Source organism: Crinia signifera, chromosome 3, assembly GCF_055691185.1.
Source record: "Crinia signifera chromosome 3, ASM5569118v1, whole genome shotgun sequence".
Taxonomy (NCBI): domain Eukaryota; kingdom Metazoa; phylum Chordata; class Amphibia; order Anura; family Myobatrachidae; genus Crinia; species Crinia signifera.
In genome coordinates, this window is record NC_139219.1 from 262,661,047 (window position 1) to 262,685,969 (window position 24,923).

At 42.2% G+C, this 24,923-nt stretch overlaps 1 protein-coding gene across 2 annotated transcripts in view; it reads right to left on the bottom strand.

The window, feature by feature from the left end:
* LOC146064466 (guanylate cyclase soluble subunit beta-2-like) overlaps positions 1-9,087 on the bottom strand; it is a 90,663-nt gene extending 81,576 nt beyond the window's left edge. The window contains exons 1-2 of one of the 2 annotated variants that reach the window (XM_083177985.1): positions 8,148-9,085; positions 450-523 (exon numbers count right to left, since the gene is read on the bottom strand). In XM_083177985.1, the coding sequence (XP_083034111.1) occupies positions 450-523; positions 8,148-8,150 (77 nt within the window). In that variant the 5' untranslated portion in view covers positions 8,151-9,085. Of the gene's footprint in view, positions 1-449; positions 524-8,147 lie in introns of both variants that reach the window. The other variant, XM_083177986.1, reaches the window with a different exon arrangement.
* Between the last annotated feature and the right edge of the window lie 15,836 nt (positions 9,088-24,923).

Consider the following 24,923-nt stretch of genomic DNA (forward strand, 5'->3'; position numbering starts at 1 on the left):
TATATCCATAACATAGGTTCAGATATTAAGCCCATAATAGAGGAGGCTAACCGAAATACCTGAGCAAATAGTATTTTAGGCAGAATACTGCTTTTCAATTTTAAAAATATCACATGAAATGGATATTTTAGATAAATAGGGGCAAATAAATGATCACTCCCCATATAAGAATGTATAGATGTCACCATACCCAAAGAGGGCTCAACTTTATTCACACATCATAACCATAACCAAAAGATTGTTATATTCCCCTGATGAAGTCTCTGTGAGATGAAACGCGTTGGGTCTTTTCTACATGAGTTCCACCCCCTTTAATGGTGAGGTGGAACTAGTGCAACCTCCTACTTGGCCCTGCACAGTAATTCTGGGGTGGTGTATAACTACTACGGGCATACATGTAAATATGAATGTGATATTACAGGCAATATACAATATATTCCACAAATCACCTTAGTAACTCCCATGTTTCTTCACCATATTTCTCGATTACTAGCGACTTCAAGCAGGTGTTAATAAATCCATACTGGAAGGAAATATATAATGGAATTACAAAGATATTCAGCAGAGTTTTTTACATAATAAAGTCAGTGAATATTTACATTTGATACAACATACTGCACATTTTTTTTTACCACGCTAAACAAAAAAGTTTGTCCTTGAATAATACAGTTTCATTTCTCTGTAAATAAATAAATACTTCCACACTGATTGAAATGGAATGAGACTAATGTTTTTAATAAATGTGTGAATTATAGAATGGTGATTCCAACTTTAAACACAACTTTAAACACAATCCTGCGCAAACAGTTTTTTTGCAGCTGGTCAGAGGTCTGACCCCCTAAAACCGGCTTCCCCAAGTCGGCAAACAAGCAGAGTATAAAAGGTCAATATCCAGAGGATATATGATCGGAGATCAATCTTCAACAACCAGCGCTTTAATATCTACCGCACATCCCTTAGGGATAGCAGACATCTCCTCTTCTCCCAAATAGACATAGACAATTCAGGGGTAACCAGAATTCAGGGCTCCCTTCAGTCTTCAACGGACACAATGTCCTTTCCCATAGATGACATAGGAATCCAAAAGAGAGGAGAGATATATATGTGAGTTCCACCTCTCTCACTCCCTATGTCCAAGCACAGCACCTCCAACATGTTTCGGACATCTATGTGTCCTTTTTCAAGGAGATTCTAGCGTCACATCTGGCATTTGCTGTGGGTCCTACCCGGGTTTTTTCATCCTATTCCACCTATGCTTGTATGAGAGCCTTTATCCGGTTCTCCATCTTTTCCGGTAAATCCACTCCTCTCCTCACTTTTGGGACACATTGTGAAATAAAGTGGTGTTACACTTTATATCTCTCCTCTCTTTTGGATTCCTATGTCATCTATGGGAAAGGACATTGTGTCCGTTGAAGACTGAAGGGAACCCTGAATTGTGTATCTCTCCTCTCTTTTGGATTCCTATGTCATCTATGGGAAAGGACATTGTGTCCGTTGAAGACTGAAGGGAACCCTGAATTGTGTATGTCTATTTGGGAGAAAAGGAGACGTCTGCTATCCCTAAGGAATGTGCGGTAGATATTAAAGCGCTGGTTGTTGAAGATTGATCCCCGATCATATATCCTCTGGATATTGCCCTTTTATAAAATGTTTGAATGAAGCTATCAGGATCATATCTAAGGGTTAGCAAGTGCCGTTGCAGGGCCCTGGGGGAAGGGGATCATCATCGCTGAAGTACGACACATGTCGCAGCATAATGCTACTGCCGTCTTAAGTGTCAAAGTGGTGCTCTGAGCTGGCACCCTGCAGCCTGTGGAGTGGAACAGAATGTCCTTAGGATCCTCTGAACAGATCTCTGCTTACCAGAGTTGCCAGTTACACCTCCTGGGCATGACATCACATATTTTTAGGGCTGGGGCCAGCACAGGGTGCACTGCTACTCAGTTACAGTCAGGGGTGGATTGGGATGGAAAACCAGCCTGGGAAATTCCTGGAATCAGCCCCTATGCAAATCCATAACACCAGTCTACCACCCTCTACCCCCTAACACACTCACATCACCAGTCTATCACCCTCTATCCTCTAACAGTCACAGACAGCCCCCACAGGCATGCCTGCCCACTGAGGTTCTTCCTAGTGGCATCTATTGCCAATCTGCCCCTGGTTACAGTGCTGGTAACTGTAACACAAGTTGGACTCATTTGTACACGGAACGTATGGCAGAAAAGCACGTCATCAGTAATGTTCTACGTTGCTTATTTCGAATTGTAAAAAAAAAACAGCCGAATCTGTGGAAGATGCATGTTAGGCATAACAAGCCCCACAATAATGCTGATATGTGGCTTTCGAGGGTTACGAATAAGTATATAAAGTACCATATACACAACAGAGAACAGTATTTTCACAGTTATATGAAAACAACACAATTTCAGTACAAAATATGATGAAACACAAACAACTCTGCATCTCTTCATCTCTCATATAAAAAATCTGAATTGGAATCTTCTTTCCTGCATTTGTCCAAATGGAAATGACAATTAAGTAATGGGAATAGACATCACATAACATAGATGCCCTGCTAATGAATTGCTATCAGCTGGAGGCATAGAAATCAGCCAGTCAGAAGAAGCTAGCGCATGCTGCTGATAGGAATTATTATTATCATTGTGTATAGTTGTATTGGCTGCCCAGTACTCAAAAGAGATATTCCAGGTAAAAACATATTGTGAGATGGCTCTACATCTTGGTGTGCCTCAGAGAAATTAAATTGCCCTTACTGTATTTGTCTTGCTCACCCAGGTTGCACTTCTACATGCTTAATATGTTAGTGACAGTGGCATAGCTATAAATTTTGCTCCCCCCCCCCCCCCCCCGCCAAAAAGTTTGTGGCCCCAAGACATTGGTCTTTTGAGACATTTGTTGTTTTTGCACCAAATACAATTTTTGCCACATACCAGACTTCAGAGTGACCAACAGGTGACAGGGTGAGTGTGTGAGTGTGTGTGTGTGTGTGTGTGGGGGGGGGGGGGGCAGGATCGACAGGTGACAGGGTCAGAGTGTGTGTGGGGACAGGACCTACAGGTGACAGGGTGAGTGTGTGTGGGGACAGGTCTAAGAGGTGACAGGGTGAGTGTGTGTGGGGACAGGTCCAGCAGGTGACAGGGTGAGTGTGTGTGTGTGTGTGTGTGTGTGTGTGTGTGTGTGTGTGTGTGTGTGTGTGGGGACAGGTCCAGCAGGTGACAGGATGAGTGTGTGTGTGGGGACAGGATCAAGAGGTGAAAGGGTGAGTGGACTCCCCCATTTATACTATCATCACAATGGATCCGATTTGGGAGAACTGACCTTACTCAAACATTCAAGAGCCCTCTCGAGAGGAAACAAATGGGACTTCACACAATAAGTATATAACCTTTGATTTTCCTTTCTTTATTGAGTATAATACTCTTTATATATACAGTATGCATAACTTAACTGAATTTGTTTAATTTTTATACCCATCTATTACTGTATTATTTTTTTGTAAATAAATGTGGTTTAATTTTTAACCTTTATTACCCAATTGATCAATTTCCTAGCGCTCCACCCCGCTAAGTAATTCTTAGAGGTTTGACACCACCAGTAGGAGCAGCTTGACACAACACCCCTGCAGACACCCTTTTTTCTTTGGCTGTGAGCCTTAAAGTTACCTTTTGTCCATCTTCTCCATCCTTAGCCTTATTTTTTGGGACCAAAAACAGGGGCTTTACAAGATATTTATTAGCATAGTACCAACAGTTTGTAAGTCCCCCTATGTGCCAACTAAACGTGAAAAATGTAAAGTTGCCAGAAAAAGTATGGGAACCCTTAGGAATTACCTGGATTTCTGTATTAATTGTTTATAAAATGTGTTCTGATCTTCACCTGAGTCACAACAATAGACAAACGCAGTCTGCTTAAACTAATACCACACAATCAATTATATGTTCTCATGTTTTTATTTAACACATCATATAAACAAACATTTACAGTGCAGGGTGGATAAAGTATGTGAACCCCTAGGCTAATGACTTCTCCAAGAGCGAATCGAAGTCAGGAGTCAGCCAACATGGAGTCCAATCAATACGACAAGATTGAAGGTGTTGGTTAAAGTTTTTCTATAAAAAAACACACACCAGTTTTTAGTTTGCTATTCTCAGGAAGCATTACCTGATGTGAACCAGGCCTTGCACAAAAGAGCTCTCAGAAGACCTACGATTAAGAATTGTTGATTTGCATAAAGCTGGAAAGGGTTATCTCTAAAAAGCCTCAATGTTCATTAGTCCACGTTAAGACAAACTGTCTATAAATGTAGAAAGTTTAGCACTCTTTCTACTCTCCCTAGGAGTGGCCATCCTGTAAAAGATGACTGCAAGAGCACAGCGCAGAATGCTCAATGAGGTGAAGAAGAATCCTAGAGTGTCAGCTAAAGACTTACAGACATTTCTGGCACATGCTTACATCTCTGTTGACTAATCTATGCTATGTAAACAATAAACAAGAATGGAGTTCATGGGAGGACACCATGGAGCAAGCCACTGCTGTCTACAAAAATACATTGCTGCACGTTTGAAGTTTGTAAAAGAGCACCTGGATGTTCCACAGCACTACTGGCAAAATATTCTGAAGGCAGATAAAACCAAAGTTGAGTTTTTTGCAAAACTATGGCCCTTATTCTGATCGGTGCGGCCGGATCCGAATATGCGGCCAGGACCGTGTGTGCGAAACCCCGCCTTCCATACGGATCGCCAACTCCGTCCGTACGCGGCAAGAAGCTGTCCGAACGGACCGCACGTGTATTTTTCATGGAATACGCCTCCTCCATCTCAGGGAACCTCCCCCATCATTCGATGGTCGCAGAACATCGAATGCAGGACCGAGTGTTCCACCAGCTCCCGCAACCTCAGACCACACAGACATTTTTCCGTGCAAAAGCAGGGATCTGGGCGGGCAGCTGACATCCGGCGATGTCATATGTCCGCCCCATACACGTGCGTCACGGCCGCATTACCATACGTACGCCCAGCGTTTGCATGGGAACGCCCATGAAACGCTGGGCGTACGCATATGGTAATGAGCCCAAATAGCCCTTCACGGCCCTCTCCACCCCCTGGTCAGAGTGTTCACATTTCATGCGGGATTTGGCCGTACGCCCCGCTCGCACATGCGCAGAGACGCCTCTGCACATGCGCAGACACAAAACATCGGCGGCACGAACGCACGCGGATATTACCGCACCAACCAGAATAAGGGCCTATGTGTGGAGAAAAAGAGGCATAGCACATCATCATCAAAACCTCACCCCAACTGTGAAGTATTGTTGAGGGGGTCTCATGGTTTGGGGTTTCTTTGTTGCCTCAGTGCCTGGACAGATTGCTATAATTGACAAATTATTCCCAAGTTTATCAAGACATTTTGCAGGAGAACTTAAGGCCATCTCTCCACCAATTCAAGCTCAACATAAGATTGGTGATGCCACAGGACAATGACCCAAAGCACAGAAGTAGATCAACAACAGAATGGCTTCTACAGAATTTTTATTTACATTTCTTATTTATTAACAGTTTCTTATATAGCGCACACATATTCCGCAGCGCTTTACAGAGTATAGTTAACCATTCCCCTAAATCACTGCCCCAGTGGAGCTTACAATCTATAGTCCCTACCACATGTACACGCACACACAGACATTCTAGGGTTATTATTTTGGAAGCCAATTAACCTACCAGTATATATTTTTTGGATTGTGGGAGGAAACCGGAGTACCCGGAGGAAACCCATGCAAGCACGGGGAGAATAATGTACTCCGCACAGTTAGAGCCATGGGGGGATCGAACCCATGACCTCAGTGCTGTGAGGCAGTAATGCTAACCATTACTCCGTCCGTGCTGCCCCAAGAAGAAGAAAATTAGCCTTCTGGAGTGGCCGAGTCAGAGTCCTGACCTCTACCTGATTGAGATGCTGTGGCATGACCTCAGGAGAGCAATTCACACCAGACATTCCAGGAATATTGCTGAACTGAAAAAGTTTTGTAAAGAGGAATGGTCCAAAATTCCTCCTGTGCAGGTCTGATATACTACACTGATAGACTATAGGAAATGTTTGGTTGACATTATTGATACCAAAGGAAGGTCAACCAGTTATTATATTAAATGAAATCCAAGGGTTTACATACTTTGTCCACCCTACACTGTGAATGTTTGCTTGGTGTGTTCAATAAAAGCATGACAACATATAATTGTTTATGTGGTATTATTTGAAGTAGACTGTGTTTGTCTATTGTTGTGACTTCGATGAAGATCCAAGCACATTTTATGACCAATTTATGCCCAAACACAGGTATTTCCAAATGGTTCACATACTTTTTGCAACTGTATATAGCAAATATATACAGTATAGATGGGCCCTCTTCAACTTCGGGACCCATAGCAACTGCATCCCTTGCACCTGTGGTAGTTACGCTCCTGACCAGAAGATATTTGGGGGTAATTGTCCTTACATAACTCTCTAAATATTCATGAGTTTGGCAGGTGATTGTGGTCTGACCAGAGTTGTATACTGGGCATAGTAGTATATTTAAGCTCTGATATACTTTGGAAATAACCAACACTTTAATACTGTATGACAGTTATTACACTATTCAATTTAACCATGAAACAGTATAAATAAATGATGATCACACAAGACAGCATTTCTCACACTCATTCCTCAGTACCCCAAATAATTTTCCGGTAGAAGCAGGTTTGGTTCATTAAGGCAAAGGCCGACAGTGTCTAGATTGACAAGGTCAAACACAAGGCCAACATAGAAAATGTCAGCATGAAAATGGTTGCTACGTGAAAAAGGGGCAGTTTTTGGGGCTTACAGTTTTGTCTTGTAACACATGGACCCCCAATTAGTGTACCATTCCCCTTACATGGCTCGTGGCTTCAAACAAGAAGCCTTGTTGCACTCAGCACATATTGTTCTTCCCGCTCATAGTCCATGTGGATGGTAAAGTATGAAAAAGTAAAAAAAGAGATAGTGAAAAACTTATATCAGCCATGACGTGTGTGGACCATTGTCAGAGGTTTGTCAAACTAATGCATGTCAACCAATAGTAATCTATTGACTGTCACCCTTATTATTGTTGACCTAAAGTTCAGACACTAGCAGGAACACAGGTACGTTCTTTACTCGTCTGCAAAAGATCCACAGGTGGAGCTAATTATGTCACATGTGATTCTGTCTGGAGAACTTTAACTGTGTGTGGCCCTGGGGAGTCAGGGACAGAACTTGAGAACCTGTGATGTAAGCGATGAGTGTTGGCGGTTTAAAGTCAGTATAGTCATAAATGTTTCTCTTCCAGTTTAAATTATTAAAATAATGGCACAAATATATTTTCATCTTGAATATTACAAAATGGTGTGTGTGTGTGTGTGTGTGTGTGTGTGTGTGTGTGTGTAGGAATGCATTTAACAATGTGTGAAAATTCAATGACTGCTGTTTGTTAGATACACTTCAAACAGATTGTATCTAACTAATGATGAATATTATGTATAAGAAACATCCACAAGCCACAAAAATTGGCATTTCCTTTAAGTTACAGTACTTGCTTTACGCAGTAATTGCAGTATATTGAATGAATAAGCTTTCAATATAGTACAGTGGGTCTGGTCATCTTGGATAAACAGGTGAAAAAAGTAATCAACACTTTAATGTGTACATTTTGGTATCAAAATACAGTATGCTGCAAATAAACACAGTTCTGTCTTGTTACCTTTATAAGGCTTCATGCACATTATTCCTGGGAATTCTAGGGATTGCTGTATATTATGTATACAGTATATTGGGAATGTCTTGGGATCGCTATATAATATTATTTATATTGGGAATGTCAATATATAAATCATGCCATATGGTTACACCTCTAAAATGACATTATCATAAACATTCCTTAGGTTTTGTTAATGGTTTAGATAGGATATTGATGGTAATATAAACAGTGGAACAGTAACAGAGTACATTAAACACATCGAGTGTATATAATACATGTTGCTCCATCATCCTAATTATTTACCGAGTGTAAAAGAGCCTTTGTACGTTCTACATTCCATACAAAACACGTGCAATGCCTCTTTCAGACTTACCATCTTACTGGGCTGCTTCTCTCTTGTCTCTCCCACTACAATGGACAATAAAAAATAAAATAGAATAAAAAGATTATTGGTGTTGCATAAACGTTAGGCTTCTGCTTGCCATAAAGTTACTATCAGTTGTAGGGAATACCAATCGCAGACCAGCATTGCTCATTGAGTGTGCTTGGTGTAACAATCCAGGGATTTATAGTAAATGAAAGGGTTAGCGTCTCCTTGCAGACAGCACAACGAGCATCCTGCGTAGTGGCGAATTCACTGCTTTCTCTAAAGTTCCACAAGCCTGTAGTATCCCAGAGCTGATTTATAGGCATTGGTAATGATATCCAATGGTGGCAAGACTCCCCAGTGCACGATGGTGGATATCCAGCCTTTGGTGCTATGTGATGTTCGTGACCCCATGGAAAACACAATGCAAGTGTATGAATCCCAGGCTCCGCAGTCAGTGTGGGGGCTGCTGTCCACAGCTCGTGGTGCTGAAATCAGTCCTTCCCTGGGAGTCTGCACCAGTCTGTGCTGTAGGAGCACCCCCAGCCAGTGTGTCTGTGAGGATGATATATCCCCTTCACGGCTATGGTCCGGATTCAATCCCAAACCATTTATGCAAGTCACAGTCTGCTGGAGAGCTTTTGACACAAGGATAATGTATTCTTCTCCTGAGTCTCCTTTCATTGGCATCTGTAATCATAGGTACTAATAATAATGTATTCCTAAGAACGCTAGCAGTCAATGCGTTGTGATTATGATACATACCAAAGCCTATAGCTATAAACAGCGCTGCATATTGAAGTGTTTGTTGTCTAATGGTATTAATACAACGTGCCATGGAACAAATATATCCCACAGCCCTGCTACGACTTATTGTGTTCAGCGTTCTGATTCATTTGACACGTTGCCAAGCTGTAGCATTGAGTAATTATGGCAGCATTTAGGCAACGTGTGGCTCCTCAGCTGTTGTAGAACTGTAAGTGCCAACATGCCCTTCTATTTTATGCCATTTCAGAGCCATATGGGGCCCTATTGTGTAACTGGTTACGGGGAGCACATTACATGAAACGCTAATACAGAATACACGCAATTGTTAACCGCTTGTTTATCAAATCTATAATAAGGGGTTATAAAGATAATAATAATAACAATAATAATAATAATAATAAAAGCAACAACAATAATAGCAACAATAATAATATTCACAACAACAAAAATAATAATATTAATAACAATAATAATAAAAATAATAATAATATTAATGCAAATGATAAATTAATTTGAATATTATGTTATGGTGTGTACACACGGGGCGATATGCCGTGCTATGTGAGTCCCGATGTGATCAGATCGCATCGGGACTCGCATCTCACGGCATGATAGAGGGGCACAATTTAGACTATATACTGCAGATCTGCACTATATAGTCTTGCCTGCCCTCTCTATTTCACTGCCGATTTGCGCTCACACAGGAGCGAACATCATCAGCGCAAAAAAAGCATGGCTTCCGATGTTCACTATATCGGCTACATCGGAAGCCAAATCTTACTGTCTGTACACACTATTAGATGTCCAAAATACCATTATTTGTATTAAGCAGTGTAAAGCTAATAGAAGTCTTCTAATCATGATAATAGTGAATAGTTCAGTGAAACATAATGGGGAGAATGCAGTTAGCTGGCTATTTGTCGTTTACCCTGCATGAAACCAGCTTTAAAAGGAATTTCCTGGGGTGTGATATCTTTGGAGGAATACATTGGGTGCAAACTTTGTTCTGATTCAGACCTGATTGCATGTCTGCGAATTCACACAGTGGCCGAGTATCAATACTCATTGCATGCGTGCGGCCCATAGCAAGGCCATCCTGCTATGAAATCCTGATGCTTTTTCTATTTGCATAGTACTTGCTTGTACGCAAGGTGATTGACGGGAAGTGGCATCTGGGGTGATAACCAGCTGTTTAGTGGGTGCTAAGAAAAACGTAGGCGTGTCTAGAAAAATGCTGGGAATGTCTGAGAAAACACCGGCGCGCCAAGCCGGCTTAGGGGAGGGTTTGTGATGTCAGCTTTGGCCCGGATGTGCCTGTTTTTCATTGCAGCGCTGAGTAAGTCTCGGGCTATGCGGTGCCTGCGATGACTTATACACTACGAAAAACTCATTAGATGGTGTGCCTGATCCACAGGATTTTGGACGTATTCACATGGGTGTGAACAGATGTGCATCTGCACACGTCCATTCACACAGCGAGCACATTTAATCGCAAGGCGAGATTTCAATGGAGCAGGACGAGGGCTTAACTGATTGCTGGCTGCTGCAAACTCGCGGCCATGCCATCAGGTCTGAATTACCCCCTTTATGCAGAATGAATGGGTTAGTGCTCATTAACCTGGGGTTTACCCTGCAAGGAAAAGTATTTTCAAATAAGTAGTTCTGGGTGTGAGGTTTTTTTTCCTATGCAGCAAACTCTGTGACTAATTGGATCCCCCCCCCCCCCCCCCCCCCCCCAAAAAAAGCAGTTTTCTTCCTCATACATTATAGAAGTGTACAGGAAGCCTTGCGTTTTTTTAGGTACTCTATATAATGGCTTTATGATAGCGGAGTATTGTGGTAATAACCAGTGCCACATTTTGCACTAGTGAATAGGCCCTAAATACATGGAGCCCCAATTTGCAGTTGCCCACATCACCACTTATAAGCCAACATTGCAGATTTTGTTGAGCACTTACTGTATATAGACTGATACAGAATGTGTCACATTGGTGGTTGTATGATGCCAGGTACGGTAACTGGTTGAAAGACTTGGATCTCATGGCTATTGCCATTACCACATACCAAACGGAATCCTCTTCTGTGGACAATGGCCAGTCACAACTTTATTAAAATGTGTAACACAAATAACCTTTAATTACCTACATTTAATGAGCTATAATTGCCAACAGCTGTAGGTTACAAAGCCAGCACTAGTAATATAGGGAAGTCCAAAATTGGTTTTATTGAGAAATCCACAAAGTAGCAATCCTTCATGGGTAAACAACTCATGAACCACAAAAGGAATATGAACTTGCTTCATACAAGAGGGCACTGTACAAATCAGCAGATATAATCACAATATAGAGTAATTGCTTAAACCAGTCAAGGCAAGTATGAAAGCTATATACTGTGATTGCAATGGAAAATTGGGAAATTGGTTCTGGAATAGTATTCCCCACTGTCCTGCATTTCATTTATTATATGGTGTGGGAAACAGCTCTGCCTATTCCCGTGCAAATATTAATATACACTTAAATCAGATAATAAGTGAATTCCATTTTTACATGCCCTGGCACATTTTCTGTATGCATTGTATGTTCTTTTTTTGCAAAAAAAAATGAAAGCAAAATAATAATAATCTGAACTCATCTGATTTTTGTAGCAAAATCGCTAAAATATCACACACTTACTGTAATAAGGTAGTCTAAAAAAGCATACATACTGTATCAAATTGCACCGAGATGTTTTCACATTGAAAACTCTAAAAGTTGCAAATGTAATAGGTTCAATAGATCCATGAGATCTGTGCATGCTTCTGTCTGGAAAAGTGTGCAAATCATTAAAAATAATTAAATCTAAACATGGCATAGGGTCCCCCCTCCCAAGCATAACTAGCCCCGGGCTCTTTGAGCTAGTGCTGATTGCCAACATACAGGGGAAAAAAAATGGCTGAGGTCCCCCTGTATGTTACAACCAGCACCAGGTTCTTGGACCAGTCCTGGTTCCAAAACTACACAGGGACAAAACAAGTAGGGGTACTCCATATTTTTAAAACCAGCACAAGGCTCCACCAGTCAGTAAGGAAATGCTACAGCTGGGCAAAACTTTTATATAGGTCCCGCAGCCATGACATTACCCCCAACTGGTCAGCCCTGGCTGGGGTCCCTGTGGGAGAGGGAGCTCCCCCCCCCAATAAAATCCCCCCCCCCCCCCTCCAGGACACCCAAGGTCCAGGGCTGAAGCCTTGGGCCATCCCCGGCACCCTGACTAAAAGTCCCACCAAGCGTCCCCTGCATATTGGTACTTGGATAACTACAGGTACCAGCATGTGGGACTTCTAGTACTTGTAGATCTACAGCCAAAACAATACTAAAATAAAAACACAGACACACACCATGATAATATAACTTTAATTAAGCCACATACATACACAAATACATGCTCACATACTCACCAATGTCAATATGTGGGCTCGGTCCACTTGTCCTGTTGAATTCATAGTTACCTGTGTAAAAATGAAAAAATACTAACCTAAATCCAGTATAGATGCGTCCTCTTTGGTCCAAAGTAGGCACCAGTCGGACTGAGGAGCAGCATGTGTGATTGCATATGCTGATTTTCTGTGTAAATGATGGGGTTTCCACTGACTTTTGTCAATGGGAATCCCCTCAGCCAATCACCTATGACCTACAGTACATGCTACTCTGTGGATCAGTTGGTCACCAGCAACTTGTTTAACAGTCATTAGGTTGACACCATTAGGTCGACATGGGTTAGGTCGACAGGGTCATAAGGTTGACATGAGTTAGGTCAACAATAGTTTTTTTTTACCCGAATGTCGACACAATCGACATGGACACAGCTTAAGGTGCACTGCATCCCTTCACTGTGCTCGCCATGTTTCGGCCTCGGTGCCTCGCTATGCTTGGCACACTATTTTATTCTCCCAGCACGCCCCAGTGGATGGTAGGGCATGAAATACCTCCTGTCGGCACATGTCTGCTCAAAAGACAGTAAAAATCCCCATGTCGACCTTTTGACTGTCGACCTGGGGTTTTTCACCTGAGCTATTTCATGCCCTACCATCCACTAGGGCGTGGTGGGAGAATAAAATGGTGTGCCAAGCGTAGCGAGGCACCGAGCTTCAATAGCGGCAGAATGAGAAGATTAACAAGGGATCTCCAGTGACAAATGGAAAAGACAGGACTAAAATATGCAAATGTATTTTGTATTATTTAGCCCTGTCCCCTACAGTGGCCCTGTGGATCACAGGCTTAATGTTATCTCAATCCACCCCTGTCCCAGAAGTGCCAGGCAGCATCTGCTATCCGGCCTTTCCCTGGAGAGAAGATATGAGACATACTGTAGGCGATTATGTCTAAATCTTTGAGCACATTTTGCATCTGCCCCACCTGCATTACAGTACCTTGGTTTGTCGAGGTGCACAGTTATTTTTGTTTTACTTCTATCTCAAAATCAGGCCTGTGAGTAAACCGGTGTGTACATTTATTGGTATTAGATGATATTAATGTTGTTGTTTTTTTCTTATGTAACGGAATTGTATTAAATGTCTTTAAAATTCAACATTAAAATAAATCTGCTCTTAAAAGTCCATAAAGATGCCAAAAGTTGAATTACCCACACAGACTTTAGAGTGTGAAATATGACTATTCAGCTGGATATTAAGTCACATTATGTTTAAAGTAAAAATACTGTACAATAAGGTTGTCAATTTAACTTTACCACTGCGATATCTGTGAATATGGCAGCATTCTTATTCAAGATGAGTCTCCGTCAGTCATGTTACTTATTGCGAGTCTCCGTCAGTCATGTTACTTATTGCGAGTCTCCGTCAGTCATGTTACTTATTGCCTGTGGCAATCTCACTAGTCTACATCTTCCTTTGGGGTTGTTGTCCAGGCAAGTACAATAAAACGGATCTGGAAAAAAAAGATTGTTTCATAACAGGTCAACACAGTTAGCTAAAAGTATGTTACCGTTATGCATCTCACAAAATGAATAAGGGATTTGGTCTGGCACTGGAGCTTTTGCGATGTGGCAGGGCCTCATCATGGGGTGTCTGTGCTGGAGCTCACATTTTCCAGTAAATAGTTCTATATAATACTATACTATAAATTGATATTATATGGGATATTATTTTCTGGACACCGGAGCAGAAAGATTGGGAACTCTTGCATCAGACAGGTAACTAGGGCTCTGTACTAAACTATTATGAACTGACATGTGCCCCCTGTAGGCTAGACATGTACTATGGTCAAAATTGTAACACTAAAATAAAATATTCAGGAATATTGGCCCTTATTTAGATCTGAATGCAGTAAAAATGTGTTCTCAAGATGAGGAAAACCATGTGCACTGCAGGTGGGATAGATGTAACATGTGCAGAGAGAGTTACATTTGGGTGGGGTGTGTTGAAACTGAAATTTAAATTGCAGTGTAAAAATACTGCAGCCAGTATTTACCCTACACAGAAACAAAATAACTCACACAAATCTAACTCTCTCTATACATGTTACATCTGCCCCACCTGCAGTGCATATAGTTTAGCCCATTTTGAGAACAAATTTGTACTGCGATCACCATTATGCAGGTTTATAAGCAGTGTCACTTCTCCAGGATAGACCCTTCCACCAGATATAAAAAGGTCTAGACCAGGATTTATAGTTTATTAATGTGGGTTTCTGGGACAGATTAGTGTAAGTTAATAGAAACACTTTTCTCTGCATATAATTCTACACAAGTAACTGCAATTATCTGTAACTGAGATAGACTGTACTTCAAGCAGAGAATTTCACAGTGTGGCAAAGGGTTAATGTTGCAAGGTCTTGAACATTTGCTGTAGCACATTACAGATAAGCCATGAATAAGATTGCTCCTCAAACAAACAATACAAATGTAGATATTAAAATGTGAATCCCTTTAGTCATTCATTATGTCCAACTCCCAATTATTTAATAGACTGCACTGGGTTTTAAACATTTGTCTTTGTTCATTATTCTTGCCAAAGGTTGTCTTACAGTAATAACCGACCAGTGTTACTGGGAATAATTTTTGTTTTTTAGATTTTATTCTGTATAAAAGATATTCCTTGATGTATCACTAAGTTATATAATAGCAAGATTATATTAAACCAAAAATAAATAAATAAATAAATAAATAGTCTTCTCCCCCTACCTACCCAAGCACAGCAGAAATTGGAATTGTTGGAAGATATTACTGCACACATTACATCTCCTTCTATTCAAAATAAAATGTTCTGTATCCAAATTCTCACTCGAGTTCATGTTGCAGTCATCTGTGCAGAATTCGTTTGCATAATGTGTGTTTCTAAAACATCAATTAATGAATTCATTGTAGGTAGCTGCAATAGTAAATGCAGAGTTCAAGAGCTGAACATTTAGTAATGGAGTTTAGGTGACATGTTAGAGGGCATGTTTGCAGTACCTTCATGCAAGTGTTGAATCCCAAATTGCTCCACTTTCTCAAAAGTCTAATGTAATTATAATGTCAAGAACATATAAATATTTTATTCTTCACCCCATAGTATATGATACAGAATGTAAAGTACTTAGTGGGAAATAAGTGGAAATATGCCAGAAAGGAGATACAGAATCAGAGTAGACTGGCAGCATTCATTGCAATTCATAAATTATAATGGATTATTGGATGAGTGCTGTATATATCTCCCAAAAATATATGAGTGGTAGATTTTATATTCTAAATTGGTCTTTTCTTGATAATAGTCATGTTACATAGAACCGCTCAACAGTCTTTTATTAAACCGATATATTTAGTCAATAATTATTAAAATTGGTTTTGACTTTCATTCCCCAATGCCCTTCAGCCCAGGAAACATCTCATCAAAAAGCAATTATTTTTATAATAGCTACAATTATGAGAGTTTCTGTTACAAATAGAATCGATTTGGAAGTTATTTTAAAACTTTGTGGAACTATTATAAAATAAAAATTATATACATTTATATATATATGCAAAAATTGGCATACAGTATCTTATTTGTTATATCACTAGACAATAGAAGATAACTTATTCATCACTCAAAACAGGCTGATAGCAAACTGATTTACTGGCTCCTCTGGGGGAAGTCCCAAGGTGAAGAAAATATATTCAGCTGTTTCTCCTATTTCTGAGGACGCTAGCAATAGTCTGCTTATACACTGACTGTTTACACTTGTTGGGTGAGATTTAATAGGATGAGAGATTCAGAAAGTGAGAGATTTTTTAGAAATCTCGTTTTTTTTTAAAACAGCAATCATTTATACTGCCAAATTATACTGCTTTAGCAGTGTACATGATTGCTGCTTTAAAAAAAAACCTGGAGATTTCCAACAAATCTCTCACTCTCTGAATCTCTCATCCTATTAAATCTCACCCATTGTTTCTAGTCCCTGTGCAGTACAGCAGCTCCTGAGCTCACACCTCAATGAACCCTGGACCTAAGTGGGTTCCAGTCGCTGGATGTCTAGAACAGTGATGGCTAACCTTGACACTCCAGCTGTTGTTGAACTACACATCCCAGCATGCCCTGCATCAGTTTTACTATTTGACCATGCTGGGATGTGTAGTTCAACAACAGCTGGAGTGTCAAGGTTAGCCATCACTGGTCTAGAAAGTCAGTAGGTCAATCCCATATGGTCAACAGGTACAAAATGTCGACATGACAATGGTCAATGCACAAATGGATGACACAAATTCTTAATTTTTTTCTTTCAACTTTTGAGGAATTTCTCATTCACATGAATAAGAAATGGGGAAAGTAACTTGAGATGAGGGCAGCGTACCACCTTGCCCAAAGCATGGCAAGCAAAGAGACCTCACAAAGGGTATACTTTATTTGGGTCACATGTGTTGCAAAATGGCACCCCAAAAACTTTAACCCTTGTGCCAATCTTTTGACCATGTCGGCCGTTTGAAACTGTTGACCATATGTTGTCAACCTATTCACTGTCCATCTATTTACTATAGATCCTTTCAACCACACCTGTAATTAGCACCTTGGCCATTTTGATGGACCCATCTGTGAGTAACCATGAACATCTTTAAAACCTAGAATAACATCCTCATTTTCCACTGCCGCTAAAATGTGGGTTGTGTCTTAGTGGAAAAGGGTTCATCTGTGTCCAGTGACCAGGAATCCCAGAAGAGCTCACTAAAGGTGCCCATACACGGTACAATATTCCCGTGCGTTTTGAACTAGATAGCCTTACATCACATGCGATCAAATCGCATGCGATGCGATGCAATACGATCAGGACCTAGTTAAAAAAACAAGGGCTGCACAGACTTTATATGCTGTGCGATGGGATGCCCATGGGAGCGCACATCGCATCGCATAGCACCCTTGCACCGTGTATGGGCACCTTAAGATTTGACACTTGATGTGCCATTTTTTCACATTTTTCTGTCAGCCAATCAGCGGCCTCCTATTCAGACAGCCGCTGATTGACTGAGAGAGCTCTCTCAGCCAATCAGTGGCCACCCAGTTTTTAGAATAGGAATTTTAAATTCTCCCCACCATCCGCCGCTCACACCGTATCGGATGCGATACATCGCGGGTGCCACTGATGGCTGAACATAAGACTGATCTTATATGCAGCCCGTCCGACCTCTGATTCTGATCCGATGGGCGCGGAACCATGCATCGGATCCGATCGGAAATGTCATACATTTGCAATTTGGGATGATTTCTTGGCACCTATCTGTCGGAATCAAGTGAAATTGCCCAAATTGTGTATGGGGGCCTTAAATTCCAGGAAGGACCGGATTAAGGGGCAGTGTAAACGGGTACACTGGGACATTGAACTTGGCTCCCATTTACAGCAATAGAGTTTGAGTGCTCAGACACTGGAGCCAGGACAATGGTGCTAGGAGAGAGGAGGGGTCTCGGCCGTAGAAGGTTACACATGGGCCTTCTCTCCCTGGTAGAGGTCTACTACAGCTGAGACGCTCTGCTGCTGCTACTGCACCCGTGTGCCACCGTGTAAATTGGTCCTGGATCTGATGCATTTTCGTCAGACACAACACTTCAGTGGAAAAGTGGTATTAGTGTGCCTTGAGGACCAAGTTAGGGAATCACTAGTTAAAAACTTGTTTTAAAGTAAAGTAATTGAAATGCCGTTGTGCTTTTTATCTTTGGAGTTATTTACCCCTCCCTAACAGAATCTCCACCTCCCTGTGAAATGGGCTCTCAAGACCCACTTCTTCATTAAACCCAGCCATCCCTCATCCTAACTTTCTGTGTATGCTCTCTTCCACCCCCTTCTGTGTCACTACTGTCTGTTTGCCCATCCTTATTAGAATGCAAGCTCTCACGATCAGGGCCCTCTCTCCACATGTGCTTTTTCCTCTCTTAGAATATGTATGTGTGTGTATTTAAGATATATATATATATATATATATATATATATATATATATAAAATGTTTATTTTATAACTCCTTTCTCCATGCAATGGTACCTATCTCTAGGTCTCTTTCACCCTAATAGCTACTTCAGTGTCTTTATTTACTGTACGTATGCTGAATTTCCTTGTACTGTAAGTCGTCCTTTTCGCTCATCTACGTATTGTCAGGCTCTGCAGAACCCTTGTGGTGCCAGATAAATAAATGATAATTATAATAATATCAACTCACAGCAGAAACTGCTGCAAATTAACGCTACGTTTATAACTGTCTATTGTATTTATTTATAATTACAGTGTCTTAGAAATATATGACCATGGGAGAACTCACTAGAATATGGTACACAGAAATTGTTTTCACTTGTGCGTTTAACCTACTTTTTCCTCACATCACACATGTAACTGGAGTAACACATAAAAATCTATTCTGCATCCAGCTGAGATGCTGACTACAAATGTAATTGGTTATAAAAGGTGTTATACTGGCAACTTGTTTCACAGTGTTTTTAAGCTCCAAACTGTCACTATAGAGCAGTGGTTCAACTCAAGTCTTTCTGGGTCTGTTTCTTGTGCAGTTGTATGGATTTTCTACCTGAGTGATTTCAGCATTAGTATATGGTAAACAGTAGGATGCAGCGACTGAATAGAAAATCGGCCGCAGAATCATAACTATTGTAGGCCCTGAGTCTCTTCCAATGGCTTCGTGGCAACGGGGGTATGGCCAGTGCTCTGTGAGCTACTGACCATACCCCTAGCCTCTCTGTCTCTATAATTAGATGCTGCTCAGAAAGTGACAGGGGATTCTCCCAGCTGCCGCCTCCCACTGCGGGACACTGGTGCCTGTAGGGGGTGGGGGCCACAGTTCAGTCCCAAAAAAACATGATTGTCCCATGAAAATTAGAGGTATGATTAAACACTAATGTCTAATGCAGACCATACACTGTAGATTTTTTTCTGCCAATCCAACCACTGGCAAATAATATTTCAGTGCCACCATGCACTGAACGATTTATTGTCATATCATTAAAATATTTATCGATGAAATCAGCAGAACAACAGTCTGCTTGAAAATCCAAACCAACTAGAATGACCTTGCACAATACACGAGCCACCCGTGGAAAGTATCAGTGTGTTTTCATCATTAAATCTTACTAACTGCTCCTTTACATCATTATTACCGGCTTGACTGGGATTTGGGGAATCATTCTTATCTGCTTGGTCCCTGGCAAATTTTCACCGGGGACTGATGTTTAGCCTCTGCGCATAGCTGCATATGTGCATGTGCAGAGCTGCTGTGCGAGCAACTTCGGAGACTAGTATAGTCACGAGGAATTCGCGGGGGTGGCGGATTGAGGCGGGCAGGTGGCGTTTGCATGGGGACACCCATCGTTTCTTGGGCGTAACCACAAAAACGCTGGGCGTCCCCATACAAACGCAGGCGGGCGGCTTAGGTCACAGGATGTCAGCCACCTGGCCCATTCTCGGATCGGATGCCGCAAGAGGGTAAAAATCATTCGATGGTGGGCAACCATCGAATGATTTTGGCCCCGTACGCTACCATACGAATGGATGTTTATGCAAAATATCCATTCGCAAAAGGGTGGGGATGTCCGGAACTTCTCAGAGGGGGGGGGGGGGGGGCATTTGCACGGGCGGCGTCAGTTTGCTTGCTAAGCAGTGAAAATATGCTGCTTAATGAGTCAACCAGAATCACCCCCTACACAATGTATCGTATGCGGTCCTGCCGCTCGGAAGGTTCCCGGGCGGCTCAAGGGGGATTGCGGGAGACTTCTCCCCTCAAAGAGGTCACCATAATGTAACCTTTACTCCTGAAAATGAAGTAACTTTGCACCTTGGTAAAACCAAGCTGCACTGCAGGTGGGACAGATGGAACATGTCCCAGACACGAATATTTGCTGTTTTTTTTAAACTTTGAACGCAATTCAGAATCAGTGGCATTAGCATCACGATTGGGGTGGATGCCACATCCAGGAGTCACAAGCATTCGGGTGACACCAAAATGTATTTACTTTTATTTATTAACAGTTTCTTATATAGCGCATACATATTCCGCAGCGCTTTACAGAGAATATATGTCAGTCCCTGCCCCAGTGGAGCTTACAATCTATATTCCCTACCACACATATACACACACACACAGACATTCTAGGGTTAATTTTTGTTGGGAGCCAATTAGCCTACCATTATATTTTTGGGTTGTGGGAGGAAACCGGAGTACCCGGAGGAAACCCACGCAAGTACAGGGAGAACATACAAACTCCGCGCAGTTAGAGCCATGGTGGGAATCGAACCCATGACCTCAGCACTGTGAGGCAGTAATGCTAACCGTACTGCCCCAAAATGCATTCCTCTGCTCAGTGACAGGAGCCATGTGTTGCACTGTAACTTTACGTGCAGCACCTGGCTGCCGTCACTATATAGGAGCTGGCACAGCAGCCACAGCAGTCTCCGGAGGCAGCCTAGCATCTCGTGGACCTTGGAGTGATGGTTTGGGATGAAATGCAACACCCCCTCCATGAAGCCATGCCCCCTTTTCACGGCACAGCTACATCGGGTGTCACAGGGTGTCCCCGTCATTGTGGTTCCTACATTTTTTAAATCCGATGCCTAGAGTATCAGAATTTCTTTCACAGCACCTCTAAAGGTGCGTACACACGGGGCAATATGATCGCTGGCAATATATTGCTCAGCAATCATATTGCCCCGTGTCCCGTTTTCATCTGCAACCAGAGATGGTCGCAGATGAAAATTTAAACACTGCCAGGAGAAGAGGCAGGGGATGTCGCTGGTCGGAGGAGCATGCTCCTCCGACCAGCGACCATTCAGGGGCTGAAAACGGGAGCGCACACCCGGCGATTTATCGCTGGTGCACACTCCAATCACTGGCAATATGGTCGCTCAGCGACCATATTCCCAGCGATTTCAGCCCCTATCGCCCCCGTGTGTACACAGCATAAGTCTAAGGTTTCTTAATTTAATATATATATTTTTTAAATTCACAATAAGTCAATTGTGTTTATACTGCTTGCTTGCTTAGGTTCAATTATGTGATGAGGGACAGGATTCAGTTTGTCCACATATTTATGGTGGGAAGCCACAAGCACTGGCTTTGCCTAATATATCTTATACATTGACCATAAATCATTGTAATTGGTCCGGGACCACCAGCGGCACCCCAGTTTGGGAACGGGTGCATTAGGTATATACCCTGGATGGGAAGTTCTGTGGGGCTATGCCTGGCAATGCTTTCCATAAAATGTGTTTTTTTTTCTACAATATAATGAGCAGAATAGTCTGTGCAGTTAATGTGATGACTCAAAGTAACAAACAGAATGTATGTACAGAAATAAACCATGTACAGGAGTAACCAGTGAAGTGTGAACAGGTAATAGCCTAGACAGCCATAGTTACTGAAACGGCACACTCTGTAATGGAAGGTAATTGTCTGACAGATACCAAAGGTTATAAGATGGCCAAACACTGGTCTAGGAATTGTGACAGCCAATGTGATATATCAACCCAAGCATCTCATCTTATTTAGATAAATAGCCCAGCTAAAGCAGTGCTTTCCTCTACCATGCCCACTGTCAATAGAAGAGAAAACACTAAGCACATAATAACAGAACACGTAGCACATACATCAGCATCATGCACTGCAGTCCCTCTGTTCCCGCACCATCTTCTAACCATATAACAGGGAAAGTGGCCACAAACTGCCATTTTTTTATGTAAAAACAAAATTATATAAATATAAACCTTGGCGCATAATCGTAGGTCTAAGGTACAGTACACAGGCAATATCATTATGATTTATCTCATGAGGCTAACTGCTTAGAATATACACATTCACCTGAGATCGTCTCTCTTAAATCTCAATAAAATGGTCACAGTAGTGTTTGCTTGCCTGAAGCACCTGCATGAATAAATAATAATACGGATGGTGTAATGGTTAGCATTACTGCCACACAGCACTGAGGTCATGGGTTAGATTCCCACCATGGCCATAACTGTGCAGAGTTTGTATATTCTCCCCGTACTTGCATGGGTTTCCTCCCACAGTCCCAAAAATTACTGTCAGGTTAATTGGCTCCCAACAAATTAACCCTAGAATGTCTGTGCGTGCGTGTACATGTGGTAGGGAATATAGATTGTAAGCTCCACTGGGGCAGGGACTGATGTGAATGTTCAACTATTCTCTGCAATGCGATGCGGAATATGTATGCAATATATTTATTAACAGTTTCTTATATAGCGCATACATATTCCACAGCGCATTACAGAGAGAATCTTTGAACATTCACATCAGTCCCTGCCCCAGTGGAGTTTATAATCTATATTCCCTACCACATGTACACATGCACACAGACATTCTAGGGGTAATTTTTTTGTTGGAAACCAATTGACCTACCAGTATATTTTTCGGATTGTGCTATAGAAGAAACTGTTAATAAATAAAATAGCTCACCCACTTCAAAATAATTGAAGACACAATAAAAAAATGTGGCATTGTGCAATCAAAAGTTATTTCAATGCTCCTGAGTAGATTGCTCCATAGGAAACACGCTGTTGCAAAAAATGCATAGCTGGTAAGCACTTTAGCCTCCATGATGAAGTGACCGAAAATCCCTTGTACTGTATAGGCTAGTGCTAGAGCCAGTCCTCGTGGCACACTCACCAGCCAGATTTTAGTGCTATCCCTGCATCAGCACAAAGGGTAAAGCAAACTGACTGAGGTAATTAATCCACTTGTGCTCAAGCATGGCTATGCTGTGTACCTAGACTGTGAGTGGGCTATAACTTCCAGGCTTGGGAAACACTTTTATAGATTAAGGAGTGTAAGCATACCTCCCAATTTTAGGTGCTCTGGCTGCGGGGAAAATAGGGGGTGTGGCCTATAATTGCAGCACACCCACAATGTCACACCCTGTTTTTGCAGATGTGGGGCATGGGCAGCACTAGGTTAGCTGCTGGCTATGCCTCCAGTTTCTCTGACTTTTTGAAGACACTGTGCGCATGTTTACAGCATCGGTTCCCTCTCCCAACTGCCCTCCATCTCTTTTAGCTCCTCATGAATCTGGGCTTGTTGTTCTGTATCTGGTTTTGCTGTTGCTCAGCCAGATGCTGCTGACTGGCAGCCATCTTATGCTGCCCCTCAAACATCATTTGGACCTGAGCTTGCTGCCCAGCTGCCAATTTAGTAAACTTTTTAAGTAGCTCCTCCATGTTACCCTGTACTTCCCCTTTAAGAGTCAACTTAGGCGGTTTTAATGTACAGTACTGTGCCAGACTCACAAAAACAGATCAAGCCAACACCTGCATGCTTTATTGACCACTGAAACTGCAAACAGTCTGTCAATAATGCAGTGGCCCTTTAAGGCTACATGCCTCTTTCACTGCAAGCACAGCTGGATTGAATAGGCTAACCAACTCACTAAGCACACCACAAGTGAAAACCTTTTCCTGGCTTCCAGGCCAGCTGCACAATGTGTAAGAGAGAGAAGAGCAATAAACAACCCCTTCCCATTTAGCACAAGTAGCTTACCCATGGTTCTTTGCTATATATAGTGTCCAGCTGAGATCTGTCCCTGTTCAGGCGCCAGTTGTGAAAAGGAGCACATACACTGGGTTCAAATGAAGTCTTTGGCCTTTATTTTTTTATAGCAGGTCACAGCATACCAGATCAGTTCCACAGGCAAGTGTAGTTACAGCAAGCAGTATACAGGTAATCACATCATAATACAGACTCCAAAATGCTCCAGTTGTCCCTAGCATAGCCCCACACCCTGGCCTATCGCTTGGAAACACTTATATCATGAGATCACAGGTGCTGCTGATTACACAACCTTCCTTCTGCTACTGCTCCAAAATCTGGTCTGGATCCTCCACATTACTCTCATATGGAGAGATGCTCTCTGCCACAGAATTATAACATAGGAAACATGTGTGTCTGACATTTGAAGTGCATGTCTGCATATTGTGACATGTGGTAGGTGTCTCTGTATTATGACATAAGGAACTTATGTCTGTATATTATTACAACAGAAGGTATGTATGCATATTATGACACCAGGGGCGGATCGAGGAGAAAATGACAGGGCGGCACCAAGAGACTAAGAGACCGGCGAGAGAGAGGAGGAGAGCAGAGAATTAAACCAGGAAGTAGGGGGGGGGGGGGGGGGGGGGGGGATGCTGTGGCAGTATGCACTATGTAGGGTTAGTACTTGTGTAGTTTCACGGCGCCAGCTCTGCGGTACGCTACGTTTGGATTCTGCCATTTCAATCTTGGCAGCTCGCCAGCTCTAAGCTACGCTATCAGACGTAGCGCCTGCACGGCGCCAGCTTGCGGCTCGCCAGCTCTAAGCTACGTTATCAGCGCTCCTAGGCTTCTGACGTTGGCCAACGGCTGCCTTACTTTTACAGCTGCCTTTGCTAAGCTTGTGAGTGCCTCTCACATAGCGCTGGTGCCTGCATGATATCCTGTCTTCTGTGGAGAGTGGATGATGCGGACGCCGGTGGAGAGGCGCTCCATCTGGGTGATATGTAGGTGCATCTGAGACACCCATGCATCTT